This window comes from Bactrocera neohumeralis, chromosome 5, assembly GCF_024586455.1.
Source record: "Bactrocera neohumeralis isolate Rockhampton chromosome 5, APGP_CSIRO_Bneo_wtdbg2-racon-allhic-juicebox.fasta_v2, whole genome shotgun sequence".
Lineage (NCBI taxonomy): Eukaryota > Metazoa > Arthropoda > Insecta > Diptera > Tephritidae > Bactrocera > Bactrocera neohumeralis.
The window spans coordinates 37,471,072-37,492,338 of NC_065922.1; the positions used below are offsets into that span (position 1 = coordinate 37,471,072).

Genomic DNA, 21,267 nt, shown 5'->3' on the forward strand with positions numbered 1-21,267 from the left:
GTTCGAAAATCTTTATATTAAGTATATGGGAGCTCAGTGAAGTGTTGACCCAATTCAACTCATTTTCGACAATCAAATGGAATTTAAAATTGTGTTATATGGGAAACAGGCGTGGTTGTTGTCCAATTTCGCCCTTATTCCCACTGTAACATAAGAATATCAGAAGAATGTCTCACACCGAATTTGGTTGAAATTGGTCTAGCAGGTTCTGAGAAATGAGATTTACGTAAAAGTGGGCGGTGCCACGCGCATAGTCCGATCTGGATACCGGCTCGGCAATCTTCTTAAACCATCTCGGTGCCAAAATTTAATGTCTCTGGCGTGTTGAGTTAATGATTCATCGCACATTTAATAGTTTTTAACAGTACCGTTATGTAGGAAGTTTGCGGGATAATAATCCAATTTCATCCATTTTCACACTGTCGATAAGAGTTCACATAAGAAATGTCTTAAGCTAAATTGGCTATTGTAGCTTTGGTGGTGTAGGAGATATGTACATTAAATCTATTAAAGGTCGTGGACACGCCAACTTTTTCATATGTTATTTAAGTGCTTAGCTAAGCCAATTTTTTGTTTAATAGCATTTTGTGGGCGTGGCAGTAGTCTGATTACGCTCATCTACGAACTCCGTCTTACTTTTTTGCCAAGGAAAATGTGCATCAACTTTCATCAAGATATCTAAATTTTTACTCAAGTTACAGCTTGCACAGACGGACGGACTGACAGACAAACAGTCACCTGGCACTTCGTGTTCAGTTAATTTTGTGATCTTAACACACTTTGTCTTATTTACATTTGATTATTTTAACTATAGTGATTCAGTTGGAAGTATGTAAATCATTCCTTTTTAACAGGTCAATTGAAAGCTCTGCGGCCTACCTTAGTAGAACACATTATTTTGCAAAGTTCGTTTTTTTTATTCAACATAGTTCTCTTAAAGCGTAATACATACACTGATTAAAGCGGTCCTCCAACATTTCTATACCATTTCTGTAGTGTCATTTGTAATTTTTCTTGAAAATAAGCCACAGTTTCGGCGATCACCTCTTCATTCGAGTAAAATTTCTTCTCAGCGAGCATTCTATTGACATCTGAGAACAGTAATAGTCGCTAGGGTTAAGATCTGGGTAAATCATGAGTCTTTTGCCATCGTTTTCACTGACTTGTGGCGCAGTGAATTGTCTTCGTGAAACAGCACTTTCTTTTTCTTCTATCCCGCCCCTTTTTTTTTGGTGATTTTGCCCTTCAGACGGTCCAATTACGCTCTGTATTAGTCACTGCTGATCGTCCTTCCTTTTTCAAGGTAGTCAATAGTAATTATTCTATTGGACATCCCAAAATACGGACGCCATAACTTTGCCAGTCGACTGTTGTGTTTTTTAACGCTTTGGAGCGTCCACTGCAGTCCCCTCAGACGGCTGTCGATTGAACTTTGGAGTGAAATGATGGAGCCATCTTTCATCCAATGTCACATATCGACGCAAAAACTAGGGTTTATTACGCTTGAAAACCTCCCAACACTGCTCCGAATAATCAATTCTTTGTTGTTTTTGGTCAAAAATGAGTTTATGTGGCACCCACTTTGCACTCAAAGCTTTCTCGTACCCAAATAATAATATGATGTTAACGTTCAGTTGATTTTTTTAGAGTACCTGCTAGCTCGATCAACTTCACTTTACGGTCATCCAAATTATTTTGTGCACTTTTTTGATATTTTCGACGACAACAACCTCTTTTGGACGTCCACTGCGTTCACCACGTCTAAACTTAGATTACCAATCCTTAATGGTTGATTTTGCAGCGGCAGGGTCCCGAAACTGGTCAACGTGCCAAGTTTTTGCCTCAACTGTATTTTCTCCTTTCAAAAGGCAAAATTTTTTCAACACGTGAAATTCCTTTTTATCAATCATATCACAATACCAAAAGCTGCTTCACTCAAAATTATATAATTCACAAACTAAAGACCCGAGAGCTGTCAAATTTATACACGCCTCGTTTGAAGGTTAGGGTAACTAAAAATCATATGCATTTAATTCTAGTGCCGCCATATACATAGGTTTCAGGCCGGAGACTTTTCAATTGACCTATTATTCCAGCTTATGCTTGTAAAAAAATTTCATATTTGTTAGTCCACTTTTTCAATTAAAAAATATTATATGAATATGTATATCTGTTATTAATTTTAATCCAAAATTTATTCATTAGAAAACCGCAATCCTGTATATACATATATATAATTATATTGCATATTGACATGTCGATATGTAAATATGTATGAGTTCAGTATCCTGAGATCCATGACATCCATTGCAATGTGAATAAAATGAAAGAAATTTTGAGAATAACCGCAAAAATATGTACTTGAATCTACCGTTAGACACACATAAGTACATATATACATATGTCTATGCGTACGTACAGGCATCTGCATATTCATTTATACAGACATACATATATATATACATACTTGTATATATAACTAGATGCACATATCCACATAATACCACGAAACAAATACCTATTTATTTAAAAATTGACTTAAATTGTATAAAATGTTACGTATATACATACATATGATACTCTTTTGTGCATTCTTTCATATTTTCATTTCATTTAAATTTTTCTAAAATAATTTTTATTATTCTTGGCAACCACTTTTTGGCTCTGTGCGTCGGTATATTGTTAATAGCCCCACCTACACACTCGTTCTTAATTGCTAGAAATTTTAAAAATAAATAAATTGCATTTAAATTGTGAATCTACTGGGTGCAGACAGCCAAAGATGCCCAAGAGTGTTGCAATGACATACAAAGCTGGCTTTTATTTAGGGATTTCACAGCTCGTATTTCTAAAATCGCTATATTGTTAGGTTAGCTTAGGTTAGGTTAATCTGGTAGGCCAATAAGCTGCGCATAGACCAGTTTAGTCCTTTGCGATACCTGATGGAGTTCACATGCTATGTCCAAGAGGATGCCTGCGCTTTACGCGAATTTCAGCAGACTCTGTGGTCTCACTAACGACACCTCCTCCAATGTATCATATTGTGGAGTCCCCAGATGCTTACAGCGTAGTCTTGCCAATGCGGGACAAGTGTACAAGAGATGCTCCATTGCTTCCCTGGTGCCCTGCTCTAAACATTTTCTGCAGTCCTCTCGATCCGTCAGCCTTATACTGCGGGCATGTGTCACCACCAGACAGTGAACAGTTATTATTCCCATCATGTTTCTACGGTCCTTCTACCGAGTGCCAATAGGAATTTTGTATACTTCTGATCTACCGTTTTGCACATGACTTTTGCAATTCTGCACCCATTTGTGGCCTAACATCCAGTAGAAGTGAAGTTGCTTTTCCCTCTGGATTTGCCTGCAGGTGCATTAGAGGCCAGCTCCGCGGCTTTCGCAATAGCAAAGACCTTAGCTTGAAATATACTGCAGTGGTCCGGCAACTTGAAAGGTTGCCTTATGCCTAACTCGGGACAGTATATTCCCAACTCCATCACCCATTTTCGAGCCATCCGTATAGCTGCTTAGAGTGTTGCGCGTAGCTAACATATCTTTACGCCAGCCACTTTACTTTGAACCTTCTTTCCCAGTACCTAAGTCAAATCTAACCTAAGTTAGAACTTTTTAGATCCATTTTTGGTCCTCTTGTCATGTGCAAAACCTTCTCTCCCCAGCTGGAGAATTGGATGACGATTTAACTGAGCGAGCGAGACAATGATCCGTTATACTTTGAGGTACTATCTTCACTCCTCACTTATTAAAAAGTACAGTTATATCCCTCATAACAGTTGATGACGTCAAATCTCCGACTACCAGCTGCTTAAGAAAGTTCGGAATAGCTTTTTGATAGAACTCTACGTTCCGCACATGTGATCCAAATACAAAGCTTTCAAAGTCATTTGCAAGGCATCAATGAGATTCTACAGATCTTTCACAAATTCTACTACTGCATACAGTGAAAGTATGCATCTGGAGATGTCCTGAAAATTAATATTACAATACTTCAAATAGAAGTGTCTCCTGCAATACATTGCGAACAACAGAAGAGGTGCCCCAACAACAGAACTTAATAACATTCACAGATAGGCCCGTGAATGATGTTCTGGTTGTCATATCATAACCAATAGCTAATAGAAACTCCTGCAATCCTTCCGTAATTACGGTCTGGATACGGTGGTAAACACATACCAAACAAACGTGTCTAATCTATATCTTCCCACGGCCAAACCTAAAAAAAAATCATTTCCCGGAAGTACCAAGAAGAGATAATCTGGAACCTTATATTTTTATCCCTTGGGGAATGAGGATTTTTTAATATCGTCAAGTAGTAGAGTGCTTTATGACCGAGGCCACTAGTTAACTAGATGTTTATATCGCCAGGTGCTATTATGGTGTTGTGCATCTTCCAGAAGCCATGTTGAAAGTATGAGAAGTGTTAAGCGATATAACTCCGCAGGTTAGCCGGTTTCTCAAGTTGCAGTAATGAGTGCACTCTTCCAATTTACCACTTACCGGGTATTTCAAGTGTAGACAACTTTGGATTGAGTACCTTTATTTCTTCCTGTCAATGCATTAATTACGCCAGGCGCGCTGAATTTGGTCTGCAGTCCGTAAGACTTCTTGAATCTCTTTGGTGCGAAAGTAAAACTTATTCTTGTTTAACAGAATACATATTACTTAGCCGTGTCCCCCGAAGTCGGCTAAAATAACTCGCGAGCCAATTCATTGTCTCGGATGGGGTTGGATAAGGTTATTCAGAGCTCCTCACAACTAAGAAAAGCTTGTAAGCTTGGTAAGTGATGTATCTATCGTATTTCGAATTCAGATCAACCAAGCTTAGATCGTTGTTGTTGTAGCGGTTATCTAGATTCTATTTGGGTAGGTACGGCGAAAGTTAATTGTCATCGAAGTCACCTAACAGGAGGTCCAGGAAACGAGCTGTTTTGTTATCGATGTTGGAATATTAAGAGAATTGAGAGAGAGGAGAGTCATGCAAGAACTCATTACATGCAGTATATAGGTTTCGTATGTCGAGGTCGATTCTGGATAAGTAGGAATTCGCCCTGCTACAGTATCCCGAACAAAATTGGACGAGCCATTCTCTAGTTTCGGTAGCCAACTCGAACTCTTTTGTTTTTGTGGGTGGTCGAACTCCAATTAACTTGTGAAGGTATAGTTAGTGAAGGTGTTAATAGCCAAAGTAGTCTAGGAATGTTCATTTGATGCTCCTGCAATGATTATTTCTACGAATGGGCTGTTATTTTACGAAATGCAGTTTTCTATTTATTATTATTTTTCCACTTGTTTTGAAGCCAGTACTATCAGCTGCTGCAGTCGTTTTGGGGGATCGACATCTGCCAACTGTATGGATTATTATAATGGGTAGTGCAGGGAAAATGTCTCTCAGTAAATGCTGTGAACCGGATTCAGTTAACTTTCTTAAAATTAGCAAAGGTACGGTTGTCCACAGAAACAATGATGGGGGGTTTCTCAGTTAGAATATATGTATGTATATTGTTATGTATCCAGATATTCCCCTCACCCTACACACCATATTCCGTACGCTTTCCAACACTTAATCTCTATTTCTCCTTGTCTCCCATCTCCTATTGCAATAATTATCATCCCGTCCACTCCACCCGCTATTCGCTTTAAGTAGGCTATGTGCATTTCAATGTAACTAGAATAAGTCAGTTCGATTTTTGAATTGCTGAAATAAAGAACTCGCTTAACATACTTAACTATATGGAAATTTATAAAAACCATTAAAAAAGACTATTTATCAAACCATCAGTTGCAGTGTATGTACATATACATATATGTATGTCAAGCTGCCATGAATATTTAAAAAAGAACAGCTGATTGTCAACAATTAAACAAAAAAATCTCAAAGCTTAAATGTTTATAAGTCTTCGAGATATCAATTTATCCCCTGCGAATTCCCAATCATCGATAATGATATAATCTCTATCAATTATAGCATTTCAAATTAATTTCCTACAAGTAATGTGTTTCGAGTCTCGAACATCGATTCTCGTTGATGTTTTCTTTCATTTTACTGTCATTCCGAATTGTTTTCGTTTGATTTTCTTTTTATTTCATTCGTAAATACCACCAACCTTAACCTCACAGTTCGCACCATAAACAGAAAAGTGCAGAAAACACAAGCACCGACAAAATATTGGTCGTTAAAATATAATTTTAATTTTCTATTAAATAAAATCGGAATTTTAAGAACGTAAAATGAGGGAAACGCCACTTTCTACCATTGAGCGCAATTTTATTACGCAGGCAGTCAAACAAAATTTGGTGAGTGGCCGAATGAAAGCGGCAAACACGCGGTACAATGAAATCTGTTTTCTCCTGTTTAATTTTCCTTATTATGCTTTCTAGCGCCTAGATGGTCGCAAAAATGATGAATTTCGTAAGGTAACAATCAATTTCGGTGCAGATTGGGGCAGTGCACTCGTTGCGCTCGGCGAAACCAAGGTGCTGGCGCAAGTATCTTGTGAGCTGGGTGTCCCAAAGTCCACGCGCCCCAACGAGGGCATAATTTATATAAATGTCGAATTGGGGCAGATGGCGGCGCCGCATTTCGAGTCCGGACGTAATTCCGAGTTAAATGTGCAAATTAGTCGCACTTTAGAGCGTACATTTAAAGATTCACGTTGTGTAGATTTGGAATCGCTTTGCGTTACCTCAGAGGAACGCGTGTGGCTGCTGCGTATAGACTTGAATGTTTTAAATCATGAAGGCAATTTAATTGGTATGTACATTTTTATCTCCAAATAGTACAAAATTTTAATAAATTATTTCTTTTAGATTGCTGTTCAATAGCAGCACTAAGCGCGCTATTACACTTCAAACGGCCGGACGTTAGTATTATTGATAATGATGTGCATATACACTCCGCAGCTGAAAAGGAACCAATACCTATGGTGTTGCATCACTACCCAGTTTGTGTCAGCTATTGTCTGTTCGATGATGGACATTTGGCTGTGGCCGATCCCAGCGCATCGGAGGAACGTACCGCAGATTCTGCGCTAGTGTTTGGTTTGAATTCATTCCGTGAATTGTGTTGTTTGAATTTAGGTGGCACAACACTTACAAGTTCCACACTCTTGTTGCAATGTGCCACACGTGCAGCGCGACGTGCCAAGTTTGTAGTTGACTATGTGAAGGAAACGCTAGAGTTGGATAAAAATGCAAGAGAGGATAATAAAAACACCGGTTTCACAGAGTGTGTGCGTCTCAATCAGATTACAGCTTTGGCGGAAAATCGTTTGTCGTTGCGTCTACGTAACTTCAAAATGCAAGAAACAAGCGAGTTAAAGGAAGACAATGAAATGGAAACAAGTGGAAATGAAGATGAGAGTGAGGAAGAAGACTCAGATGGCCAAAAGAACGGTGACCAATAAACAACTTTTTGTGTGTTTAAATTTAATATGTAAATATGCTAATGGTAAATTCAATATTCCACAGTCGTTGCCATTGATTCCAAATCGGCTCTGTTAGAATCCAATCAGTCTAACATCAAATGGGTACCGGATGATGATGACGCTGAGAGTAATGTTGAAAGCATGTGCTCGGAGAACGTCGCCGAGGAGGGCGATGAAAGCGAACGCAGCCTCTCACAACAAGTGGAAAAACAAATGCGTAAATTTTCCAAAAAGGAGTCAAAACGTCAATTAAGCAGGAAACATTTACAACGTAAGTTTTATATAAATTATATGATCAATTTTATATTACATTATTTCCACTGTAGATGATGCCAGTGATTCGGAGGAAGAAGCAAAAGTAATTTTGTGAAGAAATGGAATTTTTCATACATCTCTTTTTAGCATATTATGAACTGATTTTAATAAATATGCCTAGGCATGCAAAACAGAACACCAGCTTTATTAATTTCAGATGTTCAGCATGAAACCGACAAATTATCGCACCGCAACCTTCACCCCTCAACACATACGTTTTCTACTATTTAAATAATATTGCAAAAATCGAACAATGACTTTATTCAACAGAGTTGTGTAGTTGGCTATTTTACATTTCTATAAACATACCTATACATAATATAACTGCACATTATTTTTTTCTTTTTCAATTAAAGTCAACATGAACACGATTACACCATATAAGCAATATTCACTTAGCTCTAAATACATATACATAAGGAAGCTTAAGAAGCTGGGGGCTTTTTGCTTCAGACATTAGCGCACTCAAAATGTTATAGAGTAATAGCAACCAACTAATAAGCTAAAGACTTATCAGCGCTTCAATCAGGTTGTATCATTGCCAATGCCATTCTTTTGATCCAGCTTATTTGAATTCGATTTAACCATGTACACGAAATATGTGATGGTTTCCTTCTCTTTGATCGGTATCGTTTTGAAATGCTTCATGATGGTCTGAAAATTAAAAAAAATATATATATATATTTATAAAACTATAACTTTGAAATGCCGAAAACAAGTGAACTAACACATATACAACAGTTGTATACTTACGTCTGCTAACTGTTGTCGCTTCATACCAGGTCTCGTCTGCACTTTATAGTGACGTTTGTATCGTCGCAATGTATTCACTTGCAGTTGATAAAGGTCCGGCATAACAACATCTGGTGTTTCATTGTCGGTTTCATTGCTATCCTCCTCAGATTCCTTACGTCGGCGTTTACTGCGTGCAGATTGTATTTGCGATTTGTGGTATTCACAGATGTAAATGCGTTCCGCGGTGGGATCATTACGCAGTTTTAGACGTTTTTGTTGCACAGTTTTTTGTATACGTTTACTATATCTGGCATTACCAGCGGGATTACGGCAACGTTCGTCATCATCGATAAGACAACATGTACTGTGGCCATCACGAGAGTCCTCGTCTGCCGAACTGAACCCACCGTTATTCATGTTAACAGCTACTTAACAATAATAAACTAATTTTCTTTAAAGTTGAAATTTTCTTTAAGAGTTTTGATATTTATTGATTGTTATTGAATTTTCAAGCTTTTACACAATGTAATTTTCATATAAATCAATTCCACAATTACGTAGTAGCAAAACTTTCACACTTCACTCCTCCGATACGCATCAAACGCGTTCAATGTTTTCTTCATGAAAGTCACGTAGGCTTTTTTATATATATTTATTTTTTTTTTCTGAACTGTTGTTAACTATTCGTTTTTGCTTAGCTCAGTTTGCTCACAGTTGAATCTGGACAAACAAACATTTTTTTTGTAGAATTAACTTTACACAGAGGCATCACGAATGTAAAAGAACGAAAATTACAATTGGAAACAATAAACTAAAGAAAGAGGAGACAAAGCGTATATCAAAAATTTAGTGTTGAGAAACGCAAAATTTTTACAAACGTCAACATACAGTCGGTTTGTACGAAATGTTCACACCCTTTTAAGAAGCAAATTCCTAGTAAAAGATGCAGTGTTGATATATATACAAATTAAAACTTTTATAGAATTGTAAGATTATTTTTAGAATTTTACTAATTGTATTATAATGTTAATCATTAAACCGTACATTTTGAAAAAAATACTACTATTTTTAAAGAGACAAGTAAACACTGAATTGAAGCCTCGAATCAACCCTGTATACTCAAAGTCTTGCTCAAAACGAAACTGAAAACTAAACGCCGATTACACTTTGCATTCTTTCGCAAGTGTTGAAGCAGAGTAGTCAATTTCATTTTAGTTCGCAAAATCGAATTGGAAAGGAACGCTAGAGAATTATAAAATACTTGTCCCGCCCGCCCTATAGCATAATTAAGAAAAAAGAAATAACTACATTTACACGTTGCATATGTTTTATTTGTGTTCTTTGAGTGAATTTAAAGTGATTGGGAATGTGCATTGCTGCATTGTGTTTCAGCAGTAACTAAAAGTTGAGGAAAATCGCAACGAAAGCACAAATATAATATATTAAATCTGAAATAAGTGAAAGAAATCGCGAATTACAAAGCCAGAATCCGAAAGTCGCGAGTGTTGTCCGTGTAGTTGTAAAGTGGCTGAAGGAACACACACATACACCAAAAAGCGGAAGAAAACGCCGCTGTTGCTGTTATTGTCGCAGTTGTCGCTGTCGTCGGCGAAGAAGTAGGAAAAAGTAAAAAAGCAGTTTAGCTCGTTGGTGCAAAGAATTCCACATTAAAATTGGTTCGCGAAAAAATTCATAAACAAATAACAAAAACACCAAAAATGTCGGTTTTAAATAAATTCACAAAAACCTTGTCGGCGGATGAAAAGGCAGAAATTTTGGAGAAATTTACAGAAGTAAGTAAACAATACAAAAAAACATTGCTGCACCCCCCACACAGAATAGAATAGTTGATTGGTTATGTGTTTGTGGAATGCTAGCAGAATGTGAGGCGGTCGACGCTGACGTTGTCTGTACAGCGAAGTCGACGCGTCAGTGGCAGTCGCTACATTATTAATTGCACAAGTGCTGTTTTTTACTGATTGTATGAGCAGAATAAAGTTACAAAATTATGTTTTAAAAAAATTGACGCCAAATTGGCATATCTCAAGTTGACGCACTTGATGAGTCATACTGCAGTCGCGTTGTAGGTAGTGGTTAAAAAGACGACTGATGCGCAAACTGAGGGCGAGGTCACCTAATGAGTGATGGGACGTAACGCCGCTGAACTGTGGAGCTTAGGTACAACGTGTACACAGGACAGAATACAAAGTCCTTCTGCCGGCATTACAATCAGACTTGTTTAAAGGAGTGTCTTTATAGAAATAAAGTAATGTAATTTTAGACAGAAATGAATTATAGTATATTCAAAGCTCAAAAGTGGATTATTAATAGTGCAATTTTGCACCCCCATGATGGAACTAGATTCACAACAAGGGTGGCTTCGATAAATGAATTCTTGCTAGCTTCTAAGTGTCCGACGTACATACATATATAAGCTCTTTCGACCGAGCTTGGGGAAATATTATTTTTAAAGCAAATCAGACTAAACGTCGGATTGTCGAGCTTTTTGTTTTATATAAATATACTGGCATTATTTTCAAGTGCAAATTGTGTGTGCAACAATGGAACACAAACGCAAAATTGTGGCATTAAAACCCCCAGTGCTCTTCTGTTACACGTTGCCGGCAACGCCTTTTGCTGTATTCGAGAACCCCACATAGTGTGGCTCTTCCTCCGCAAATTGATGTTTCTTAAGCTGTGTTGACTATCGAATGCGATGGATAACGTTGCTATGCATAACATTCATGCAATGCATTAACATATGTAAGTGTGCATGTCATATTATATGCCTATGGAACTGCTGCAATCGGATCGCATGTGAGTTGTCAAGTTCAATGGCGTAGCTACATAGAAGATACATTTATATGTATACAGATGCTTTATGTATAAGGAACCTACTTATGCACATAACTACATAGGTATATGCTATCAATACCAAAACGAAATCAATTTAAAGTTATGTACTCGTAATATTTGAAACAATACACTTGAAATTGTTCAAATGTGATTTGTGGCAAGTTGTACAGTAATATTCAAATCAGCATATTCAATCAACTTCCATACAAAAAAAAAAAAAATTACACATTTGCAATGATTTCCATTACTGACTGCATTTTCCATATTTACTGTACAGCTGCAAATTTTATTGCATCGCCAACGACGAACCTATAAAGGCGCGGGAGCAGTGTTGAAGGCACCGATTGTCATTCATTTGTTTATATGTATATGTATGTACATATAGTATGTATGACCGTATGTAGAATATACACAAATACACATAAGTATGCATACACATGTATCTACAGCATTAATGCCTTATTTTTACTTGAGCGTGATTGTAACTCAATAATAGTGCACACTTGGCTTGCTCTTGGGTGCTACGAGGGGGTGCTTTAGCTGACAAAGTGCTTGAGAGCTCGCGTTGTTCGTTCTCGGCGTTGCGGAGCAGTGAAAGCAATGTATGCATCCAAGTGCACCACTTCAAAGTGTTTTTATCCGGCTGCGTCACATTCAAATGTATTGAATATTATTAAAGAATATATCAATGCACTTTTCTTATGGCGGCGCTTATGCCTTGAATAATAAATTTGCTTCCAGCAGGCATTTTTTTGAAACTCAGCGTATTGTTACATACTTCTTTACTTAATGCCTGTATTCACTTGCATTCCAACAGCAAGCGTACTATAAATGCCTCATGATCCGATTAATTGACTTGAGTCGCCAAGTATTTGCCAGTGCCTCCTATCAAGTCGCCTGTTTGGACTCAATACTTGTTTCGTTCGTTTTTTTTCTTAATTCCTTTGTTCACTTTATTGTGTGTTTATGCCTGCCATTAAAACGCATACGCGCAAAGTAATAAACTGTTAAGCAACCAGTCAAGGTCTTTCCCAAGTAATTTACAACAATCGCATTTCTTTATGATAAATTCCACGGAGTGTGGATACTGTACAAAGTATTGTTAAACTTGTAAAAGACATGTTTATACACATACATACATACATAAAAGTACACATGTACTTATGGTTATATTTTCAAATTCGAACAGAATGCAAACAATGTGCCTACATTCATGCTCACATACAAAGTTACATGTACAAAAGTTGTACGGGACAGGGGAACAATGTCAGCTGCACCCATCCAAGCAGCAATCACGTTTTATAAGTATGCACCATCTTAAGCACAAATGTTTGTTCATATACATATGTGTGCGTAACTGTTATCTAGCAGCTGTGTGCGATATCTGAATATCAGTTGCACTTTTATCGCCATTTGCAGCATGTGATATGTTATCCGCCCGTACGCCCTACCGGCAGGCTCGTGTCAATCAGATGGCCAACAGTCCATTTCACACCATACGCTAAACCTTTGCGCTTATATTTTCCTATCGCTGTTTTGTAAAACTAACTATTTTCACTGAGATCGCTGTCATTACTCAGCTAAAACACTTCAGCTGTCAGTTTTACGGCTTCAAACAATTGTTTTATGTGGATAAGCAAATAACCGTCGAGAATCGCTTATCACCTTTTGACGTTTATCTGCCGCTACGCGAACAAAACTATTATTTAATGTATGCCCTGTAGGATCACTATTTCATTAGCGTTTCTGATACATTTGTTTGAACCTTAATTTAAATTATTTAAATATTTGTATGTATGTGTATCAAAAAAAGAATCATATTATATAAATTTTTTTTTAAACTAGTTATTGTTATCAAAAAAGTAAAAAGAATTTTTCGTAGTGTATATTTGGCAACGTGTTGCTCCCTGGGTTTCTTTTTTACTTTGTGTATTTTGTGCATAAATAGAATAATGTCGTTAAAATCATGTGCTTGATATGGGTCAGCCCAAAACACCTGACTGACTGCTTTGATTAGCCGTAAGAAAAGTACGTCTGCACTTATAAGTAGATTAGATAAATACTATGCAATATGGGATTTATAATAGTCGAGTTCAAAGTTCAGAATTACAAATTTTAATTAGTTTTACCAACAATATTCAGATATTCCGAATGAGTATTAAAGGATTTTACTACATTTTAAATTAATTAACAGCAATATCACGACTTAACCGATTAATACTTGAGTTACTGCAGATCCTTAATCTATACCGTTATTGCGTTGGCTATTTACTGCTATTAGACCTTTCGATGTAAGCTTATCGCTTACCATTTCCGCATATAATAAAGATGTATAATTGTTTTATCTGTCTCGGCTCATTTTTGGAGCGTCATTCACTAGATTGTTGGGCAGTTTTCAACGTCATATTCATAAATCCAAGTCTCGTCATCAGTACGTGGAGCCGTTGTTGTAGCGACAGAATTATGCCGAGTTGACAGTCCTTGGCCGGATAAAAATCCAGGTCCGTAGACCAGATTGTCGTGGAAACAGTCAGTGAAATCCTCAGGTATGTTGTCAGACATCTCTTTTGCGGCCTCTATTCGACGTCGTTTTTGCAAAAGATTCAGATCTTTTGGTCCTCTTTTAGAATTGACACGCTCCATACCCAAAACATTAACCAAAATGTGCTGAGTCGATCCATAAGAGATGTTAAGATTTTATAGTAAGACTTACCGATATAAACCGGGTTAGAGCTCCGTAATAACAGTCCTTGGCCGGAAAAAATCCGGTTCAATTCTTGTGCGTAGAACCGGCTGCTATGTTGTCTCCTGACATATCTAATATATATCCGGTGTGCAATGAGTGCCTGCATGACACTGGCCACCTCTTTGTATGCCCTGCTAACCCTACTCATCTGACACCTTTCTCCCTTTGGTCCGGCCCCGTCGAAACAGCACGTTTTCTGGGCCTACCGTTCTATGACGTCGACAACTTATCTAACCCTTACCATACTAACGGGGATTAGGTACCCGTTACACCAACAGATGTTAAGATCCTCTGTTCTCCCTCTGAAACCCACACGCCGATTTTCAAGGAATGCTTCCAATGTTATCAATGAACCACTACAACAACAACGGCAGTCGGAATAACCCTCCTTATCTAAGTTTTATCTTTTATTATTATATTTATAGATTTTACTGACTTTTTTCACTGAAATGATGATAATTTTTTTTTAGGTTTTGCGAAAAAACCCGTTTATGCTAAGAAAGTTTCTCAACGTACTATATTTACATATGAATATGTTTGTATATTTTGAGTCATGCAACTTCCATTGACGATTATTATATGCGTGCAGATTGAAGTTACTGCGGTGTTGGGCCGCTGAATAATCAATACTTCCATATATTTTTAGTGTAATTCTGCGAAAATATTCATTATGGCTCCAATTGCACAAAAGTCCGACCGCAAGTAAATCGCATTTATAGACACCAAAATTGTTGACGTTGACTTTCGTAAAGAAATTATGATGTGGCACCACAAAACGCCGAAGATTTTCCTGATATGCGCATATACATACATACACCAATGGCTAGCGATTTGCAAAGTCTGCTCAAAGTTAAAAACTAGTACTTCGGTCGGCACTACGACTTGTATTGCGTGAATGTGCTGAATTTTGCTGGCATTATTTGGCATAAATGACTTCATGCGTGCAGCGTTGCGATGAGTTTGATGAACTCCAGCAAGCGGACGCGACAGTTTTTCGAACGTCTACAAAATGCTAACTAACCAAATATTCATAAAAGTAAAAATAATAATAAATAATTATTATCGCTGTGCTGGCATAGCTTAGCTCAGGTTGCCTTAATAGTTTCCTTTAGTTTGGCGCTGGTGACATTTTGTCTATCTGCCGCGTCGCCGCTTAGCCACTCATATAGACGCTTGTCAATATGCCATTGTAAGTGTGGGTGTGTGTAAAAAATGTTTATTGTTGTGACGGTGACGGCTTTACTACATACATACGTGCTTACTTATGTATTTGAATATACATATAATAATTTTATATATTGTACTTATATTTAAAAGTAGATAGATTTATTGTATTTTTTTTCCACTAAACCGCAGCTACTGTGTGTTGTTCGCGGTATCTTTTTATTATTATTTATTTTTTTTTTTTTTTTTGCGTGACACGCGGTTAACCGCAAAAGAGAGCAACACTCTTATGAGCGTCGGTGGGAGGTTGCTTCAATTGTGCAAATTGTTGGAAAATATCATTTTTATTTACTTGTATATGTATGTGTCCATGTTGCAAGCGAGCGTTTTAAGTGCGTAATGTTCGAATGTGTTGCTCGCGGAATTCAGGCCACTTAATGCGCGCTCGAGTAAAAGTGATTGGAGAAACTCGACAAGACAAAAAGTATTAGTTGACAACTATAAATCGTTGTTAATGTGTGCACTCACACACATACACATGAGCAAGCTAAAATGGCTTTCCGGAAACTATGACTCACTAAAAGCCGAAATGTAACCAATCGCACTGTTTATACATACATATGTACATATAACGGAGTATATTTTTATAAATTGTAGAAAGTAAAATTGATTCATAAAATTATCTGTTTTATATAACCTCACATGAAATTTTAAGAAATTAAAAATGTGAGCATGGTAAGCTCACTTCACTTCCAATAGCTTTAATGCCCATAACTCAGAAACTACTGAAGCTTTAACAACATAAGCTTCATGACTCAAAATATTTATATAAAAATAGTTCGTTGAGTAACTTTCGTAAGGAATGGAGTTTCCGCAATGCTTTCGGTTTTGGGAAAATAATATTATCATCATTATCATTTCAATTTCGATCCTTATAAGCTTTACCAAAGACATATAGAACTATGTATTAAAAAAATATTTATAAATTTCCGTTTGTTTATTATAATAAATAATACACATAAGTTCCAAAAAACAAAAAAACTAAAAGTGTAGTGAATAATAAACATAAAGAGATGTCGTATAGAAACCCTGTCCGGATTACAGTGGAATCCGGATTAGGCCATGTCCGGATTAGCGGGCCTCTATCGTCATTATCATTTCTTTTCGACCTTGCTTTATATAGCGTGAAAATTAGTGAAATTGCTTAATAAAAAGTGCGATAAGTCTCGAACGATAAAAGTGTAAAGATTGTATAGAATCTTAACACTTGAATAGAGTAACAAATTGGTGTGTGTACCTAGCACCACCACTTTTAGGTGCAATATCATACCTCAGCAATCACTCGACAACTTTGTTATAGTACTTAAGGGGGTATTCTGGTGTAGAAGCATGAATTACAGGTAATTTTTAAAGTGTCTTAAAAATAAGGCAATTAATATTTTTACTATCCATTTTTTTATTAGTTATTTGTTAATTTTAGAAGAGTACAGAAAAAATTAAAATCTAAAAAAAGTATGTAAAAGTTAATAATGTCGCAATGGCCGGAACTACGGAAAAGTGGGAAAATTTTTTTTCACAAAATGGCGACTGCCTGAAAAAAAAAGTTTTTTTGGATCACTTTTTCTGACTATTTCGAATTTTTTTAAAAATAATAAAAATAAAAATTTGGGGATGGGGCTAGTTCCAACCATAGACAAGCCTAAAGAAGACTCAATAAAAATTTCATGTAAATCGGGCCAGTAGAACCTGAGAAATCGTATGGGTATCGTTCCGAAAAAGTCAGTTTTGAGAAAAACGCGTTTAAAGTTTCGCGTAATGTCTTTTGTTCGATTAGTTCCGGCCGAACCAGTTTGGTTGCCGGGTCAGAAAAATGCCTATATCTCCGAAAATAATTTGAATTTTGAAAAATCCTCTTGTAAACATACATATGTACATATATTAAACTTTGAAAAAATAAAAAAAAAAATCGATTTTTTTTAAATTTCTACACCAGAATACCCCCTTAACATTCCTCTAACATTATTATTTGGCAATTTGAAAGTGATCGAAATCAGACTTCAACCACGCCTACTTTCTATATACATATAACACCACTTTAGATTAAATGAGATAACTTCGTTTTGAATTGATAATTGATCGAAACATGGCTCTGTTTTTTTGATGTGCCAACTATATCATAAAAATTATCGAAATCGGACTAGAGATTCAAATCCCCTTAAAAACGGGTTAAATTGGTTCAATGTTCTCCTAGTTTCCAAATATCTTTGATGTCCGAACAATTGTTTAAATATATAAAGTATACATATGTATATCGGCGACTATCATAATTTGTATAATACTATCACTATCACTACTTTCCGCTTGATTTTATACCATCTGATCAAATTGGTCCCGCACAGATGATGATGGATTTTAAAAGTAATCTTTATTGTAGGCAATACATTTTCCTTACACTTTGTATAAGCCTCGGCTGGAATGGCCTTCAGTGTCTTCGTCTCGTCACCTGTAATAATGCGTTTGATGTGTAGTATATCCTCAGCTACGTTTTCAAGCATCTCTTTTCTGACATCTACTCGATATCTTTCTTTTTAGTAAAATATTCAGATCTTTTGGTACGAGAGACCAGCATTGACACGCTTCATACCCAAAACATTAACAAAGATGTGTTGAATCTATCGATAGGAGATGCCGAGATCCTCTGCTATCTATCTGATGCCAACACGATAATTTTCAAGCTCTGTTTGTTTAACGTTTTTGATGTAATCGGCATGAGCCTATATCGATAGTTTTCGATGACTTCACGACCTTTAGGGAGTGACTTATACCAGTCAAATACTTATGTTCGTTATAAAGTAGACTCCCTAAGCATTTCTGTGACTGATGACTGTTAAGGCTTAGTAAAAATGGCGCGTTACACGTTAGAACAACGTCTTCTTCTCACTGTTTTGTATGGATTTAGGGCTGGAGGCATAATTGGACCTTACTTTTATGCAGAGTCTTCTCTTCGTTACTGGCGTAGACACCGCTTATGTGATTTTAGCCGAGTTAAGCCCTTAAATCGTTATGCTTAGTGGGTTTGCCATTTTTGTCATCAAAAGGGGCGTCTCTCATCCGAGGGTGTTTGTACTTTTTCATGGGGGGCGGTTTTTACATTTCGGGTCCCAAACCCAGCGCACAACCCTCTGGAGGCGGTGTTTCGCCTTTAAACGGATGTTCTTTGCCTACCCAGAGGATACTTGGTCTAGGACCGAAAGTCGTAAGCTGCTTGAGCCATATTTAAAAGAATCGTTTCTGCCCACTCCCAACTGAATGGCAATCAAAGAACTTTCCTCACTTACGTGAATTTCTACACATGACTCCATCCTCTAGAAAATTTCGATAACCGAGTGCGCATGTGTATGGAAATCCGCGGAGGCCATTTGCCCGATGAGTTAGTCCAAAAATAACCCTATCATATCTGCTTTATGATTCAATAAAAAAGTTTCAATCGAAAGATTAAAAACTGAGAATGACCCTCATCGCTGAATAAAATTTGGCTCGAAAACGTCGTATCTTCTTGGAAGTTTTCAAGAGCCTATATAGAGGGAATGGGAAGGGATGTCGCTTAGGAAAGTCGAGCAACTTCAGTTCTTGCACAAGCTGTATTTTATACGATTTCAAATTAAGTTCTCGACGTAAAATGCGCCAAGTCGTTCCATACGTTCGTTCGAGTTGCTGCGAACGGCGCCGAATCGACTCTCCACCCTCTTCGTGTATACTCTCAGCCACGATTGCTATATTTTCTTCACTGCGTTCTGGACGTGGTTTATTTGGTCAAATATTTTCCAATAATAAATGCTGGGTCTCAAGATGAGACATGAGTACGCTCGGCAGGCCGATTATGTTGACCATAAGTTGAGCGAAGCGCATGAAACACATTTTTTACGAAAAGTGAATTTTCGTAATAAAGTTAACCAATTTGTAAACGTTGTGCAGACGTAAGTAAGTCTTTCCATGATGGAATGCCAAACAATACTGAACAAAAACAACATGCAAGCTTGACACGACTCACGCGTGATCTGCCGAAAAAAAGCTATTAAAAAAGTACCTCTACTTAGATCACTCGTATTTGATAAATGTATGTTTTTTCATCTTTTTGATCTCCAACGATTTGTAGGCCCAACTGATTACAAAAGTTTAGCATTTGAAAGTTTCCGCGATTGACACAAATGACATGTTGAAAGACTTAAGTAAAGCATATTGCAGATTATTTTTTCTTAGCGTGCAAAAATTGCCTTGCGAAGGATATGCAAATGCAAAACTATTTACTTCCTTCTTCAACTAATTTATGTCACTCGCTTTTTCCTGTCACGCCAACATAATTTTGCATTGTCGCTGTGTCATACTCCCTGGCTGCCATTGTGCCCATGTCGTCATGTTTGACCCCATTGTGTACTAGTCGCTGTTTAGCAAATTGCTCAACGCTGTAAACACAAAATACAAAACATTTTCGTTTAGTGCTCTTTTCACACTTTTTCCGTTGCCGCTATGCGCGCAGTCGCGTTTCGCTTGTCGCGTGCTGGATTCTTAACGTGCTTTGCCGCCACACATGTACATATGTACACGACATATGTATGTGTACGGATGTGTTTACGTACATTTATATGCCTAACAGTGCAGTTCTCTAGCTTTCGGTTGCTGCCTCATTCAAGCGCGACCATTTGGCTTTCAGCGCAATTACCGAACAACGCAACGCAACGCAACACAATATGCCACATTATTGGCCCGCAAACGGTCGCACGAAGAGGTGATAATGAGTACAAAAACAAAAACAAGTGAGTGAATAAAAACGGCAAACGCTTCATTCACGCCTAGTTCAACTTGTGGGAGCCCTTTGCTCGGGGACCTTCGCAACACGTGTAAATATGTACATATGCATGTATGTGTGTGTGTGTGTTTGCGCGATGGTGTGACCAGCGCTTGTTAACATTTCATGCCAGTTGTTATTTACTTGTTTTTTTTTGTTTTTGTTGCTTACTGCCACATTCAGTTGAAGAATTTGTTACCTACTGTCAATTGGATTTTTGTGTCACTGGAATTGGCACTAACATAAAGTTGTATGTTTGTTTTTGTTGTCTCTGTTGTCTCCGCTGAACTTGTGTAATCACCCGCCGCGCGTCAAATGCAAATTGTTTGTGACCGCACTGCTGTGTCGTTACGCCTGCGCGCTGGGAACGTGATGCGCCTGTCAACTGCGTGCGCGCAAGTTCAGCGAGGAGTGGCGTTTGAATTCGCTTGCCAGTAGATTTAATGTTTGTTAGTTTGTGTGCGTGTATGTGTGCGCTGGGAATTGCAAACGTCGCAATGCAAACTAGTTGGCTGCCAAAGCACGCCTGCTTCCCACCTACCTACCTAGTATTTCAGACTACTTTGTTGTTTGCATGTATGTATGTATGTGTATGTGTGTGTGTACGTGCCTTACTCAACAGCTTTGTAGCTGACTTATGTGATATTCACTTGCGGCGTCGCATTTTAAAATTTGCTCCATTTTCCCATTTGTCATTTGTCATTTCGACTTTCGGTTTCATTTCGAAGTTGTTTGTAAACATTCAAGTTTATTTCGAATTCACTTTTTTCTGTCAATTTGCCCTAGTTTTATGAGCTTTTTACATATTCCTGGTATTGTATTCGGCACATATCGCTCGAATTACGTTAGAAGTTCTCGCTCGGTGTTGTAAGCCGTTGAGTAACCTGCCGTGTTTCAAGGTTAATTGTTTCACGCAACTTCTAACGTATTCAGAATCGTATTTAATTACGTTTGCTTATTCATGCTTGTGTTTCAATTTGCCCCAGTAATTTCGATTGCCATAATTTCAATAAAAATTTATGATTCTTTTTTGTTGTTGTGTTTGTAATTAAATTTTGCTTTATCTTATCAGAAATGAGTTTTGGTTTCAAATCTTTTAATTATGCAACACTACAACGCTTTTGTTTTATTTACTTTACACATCGACGGCTTTGGAGCTCCTAT

General features: G+C 37.3%; 4 protein-coding genes across 4 annotated transcripts in view; 3 read left to right on the forward strand and 1 right to left on the reverse strand.

Moving 5' to 3' along the window:
- Positions 1 to 21,267, forward strand: part of LOC126759651 (protein-tyrosine sulfotransferase) — a 243,184-nt gene that overhangs the window by 198,773 nt on the left and 23,144 nt on the right. The window lies entirely within an intron of this gene.
- LOC126759654 (exosome complex component RRP45) lies at positions 6,123 to 7,892 on the forward strand. Its single transcript, XM_050474620.1, has 5 exons — positions 6,123 to 6,311; positions 6,396 to 6,768; positions 6,825 to 7,409; positions 7,485 to 7,712; positions 7,768 to 7,892. Exons 1-5 carry the CDS (start codon positions 6,246 to 6,248, stop codon positions 7,809 to 7,811), a joined length of 1,296 nt encoding a protein of 431 aa, XP_050330577.1. The 5' UTR covers positions 6,123 to 6,245; the 3' UTR covers positions 7,812 to 7,892.
- On the reverse strand, positions 7,989 to 9,276 carry LOC126759664 (histone deacetylase complex subunit SAP30 homolog). Its single transcript, XM_050474649.1, has 2 exons — positions 8,510 to 9,276; positions 7,989 to 8,410 (listed from the first exon to the last, which is right to left on the reverse strand). Exons 1-2 carry the CDS (start codon positions 8,906 to 8,908, stop codon positions 8,282 to 8,284), a joined length of 528 nt encoding a protein of 175 aa, XP_050330606.1. The 5' UTR covers positions 8,909 to 9,276; the 3' UTR covers positions 7,989 to 8,281.
- The window catches only part of LOC126759638 (plastin-3), a 37,411-nt gene continuing 25,796 nt past the window's right edge, over positions 9,653 to 21,267 (forward strand). Inside the window, exon 1 of the mRNA XM_050474585.1 lies at positions 9,653 to 10,284. Coding sequence (XP_050330542.1) covers positions 10,210 to 10,284 — 75 coding nt within the window. The 5' untranslated portion in view covers positions 9,653 to 10,209. The remainder of the gene's footprint in view (positions 10,285 to 21,267) is intronic.

Bases quoted from the DNA above. Each gene is read 5' to 3' on its own strand.
- LOC126759654 (XM_050474620.1), top strand. From the start codon at position 6,246: ATGAGGGAAACGCCACTTTCTACCATTGAGCGCAATTTTATTACGCAG. The intron at 7,410-7,484 runs GTGACCAATAAA...AATATTCCACAG, and splicing joins CTCAGATGGCCAAAAGAACG to TCGTTGCCATTGATTCCAAA. The intron at 7,713-7,767 runs GTAAGTTTTATA...TTTCCACTGTAG, and splicing joins AAGCAGGAAACATTTACAAC to ATGATGCCAGTGATTCGGAG.
- LOC126759664 (XM_050474649.1), bottom strand. From the start codon at position 8,908: ATGAATAACGGTGGGTTCAGTTCGGCAGACGAGGACTCTCGTGATGGC. The intron at 8,411-8,509 runs GTAAGTATACAA...TTTAATTTTCAG, and splicing joins AGCGACAACAGTTAGCAGAC to ACCATCATGAAGCATTTCAA.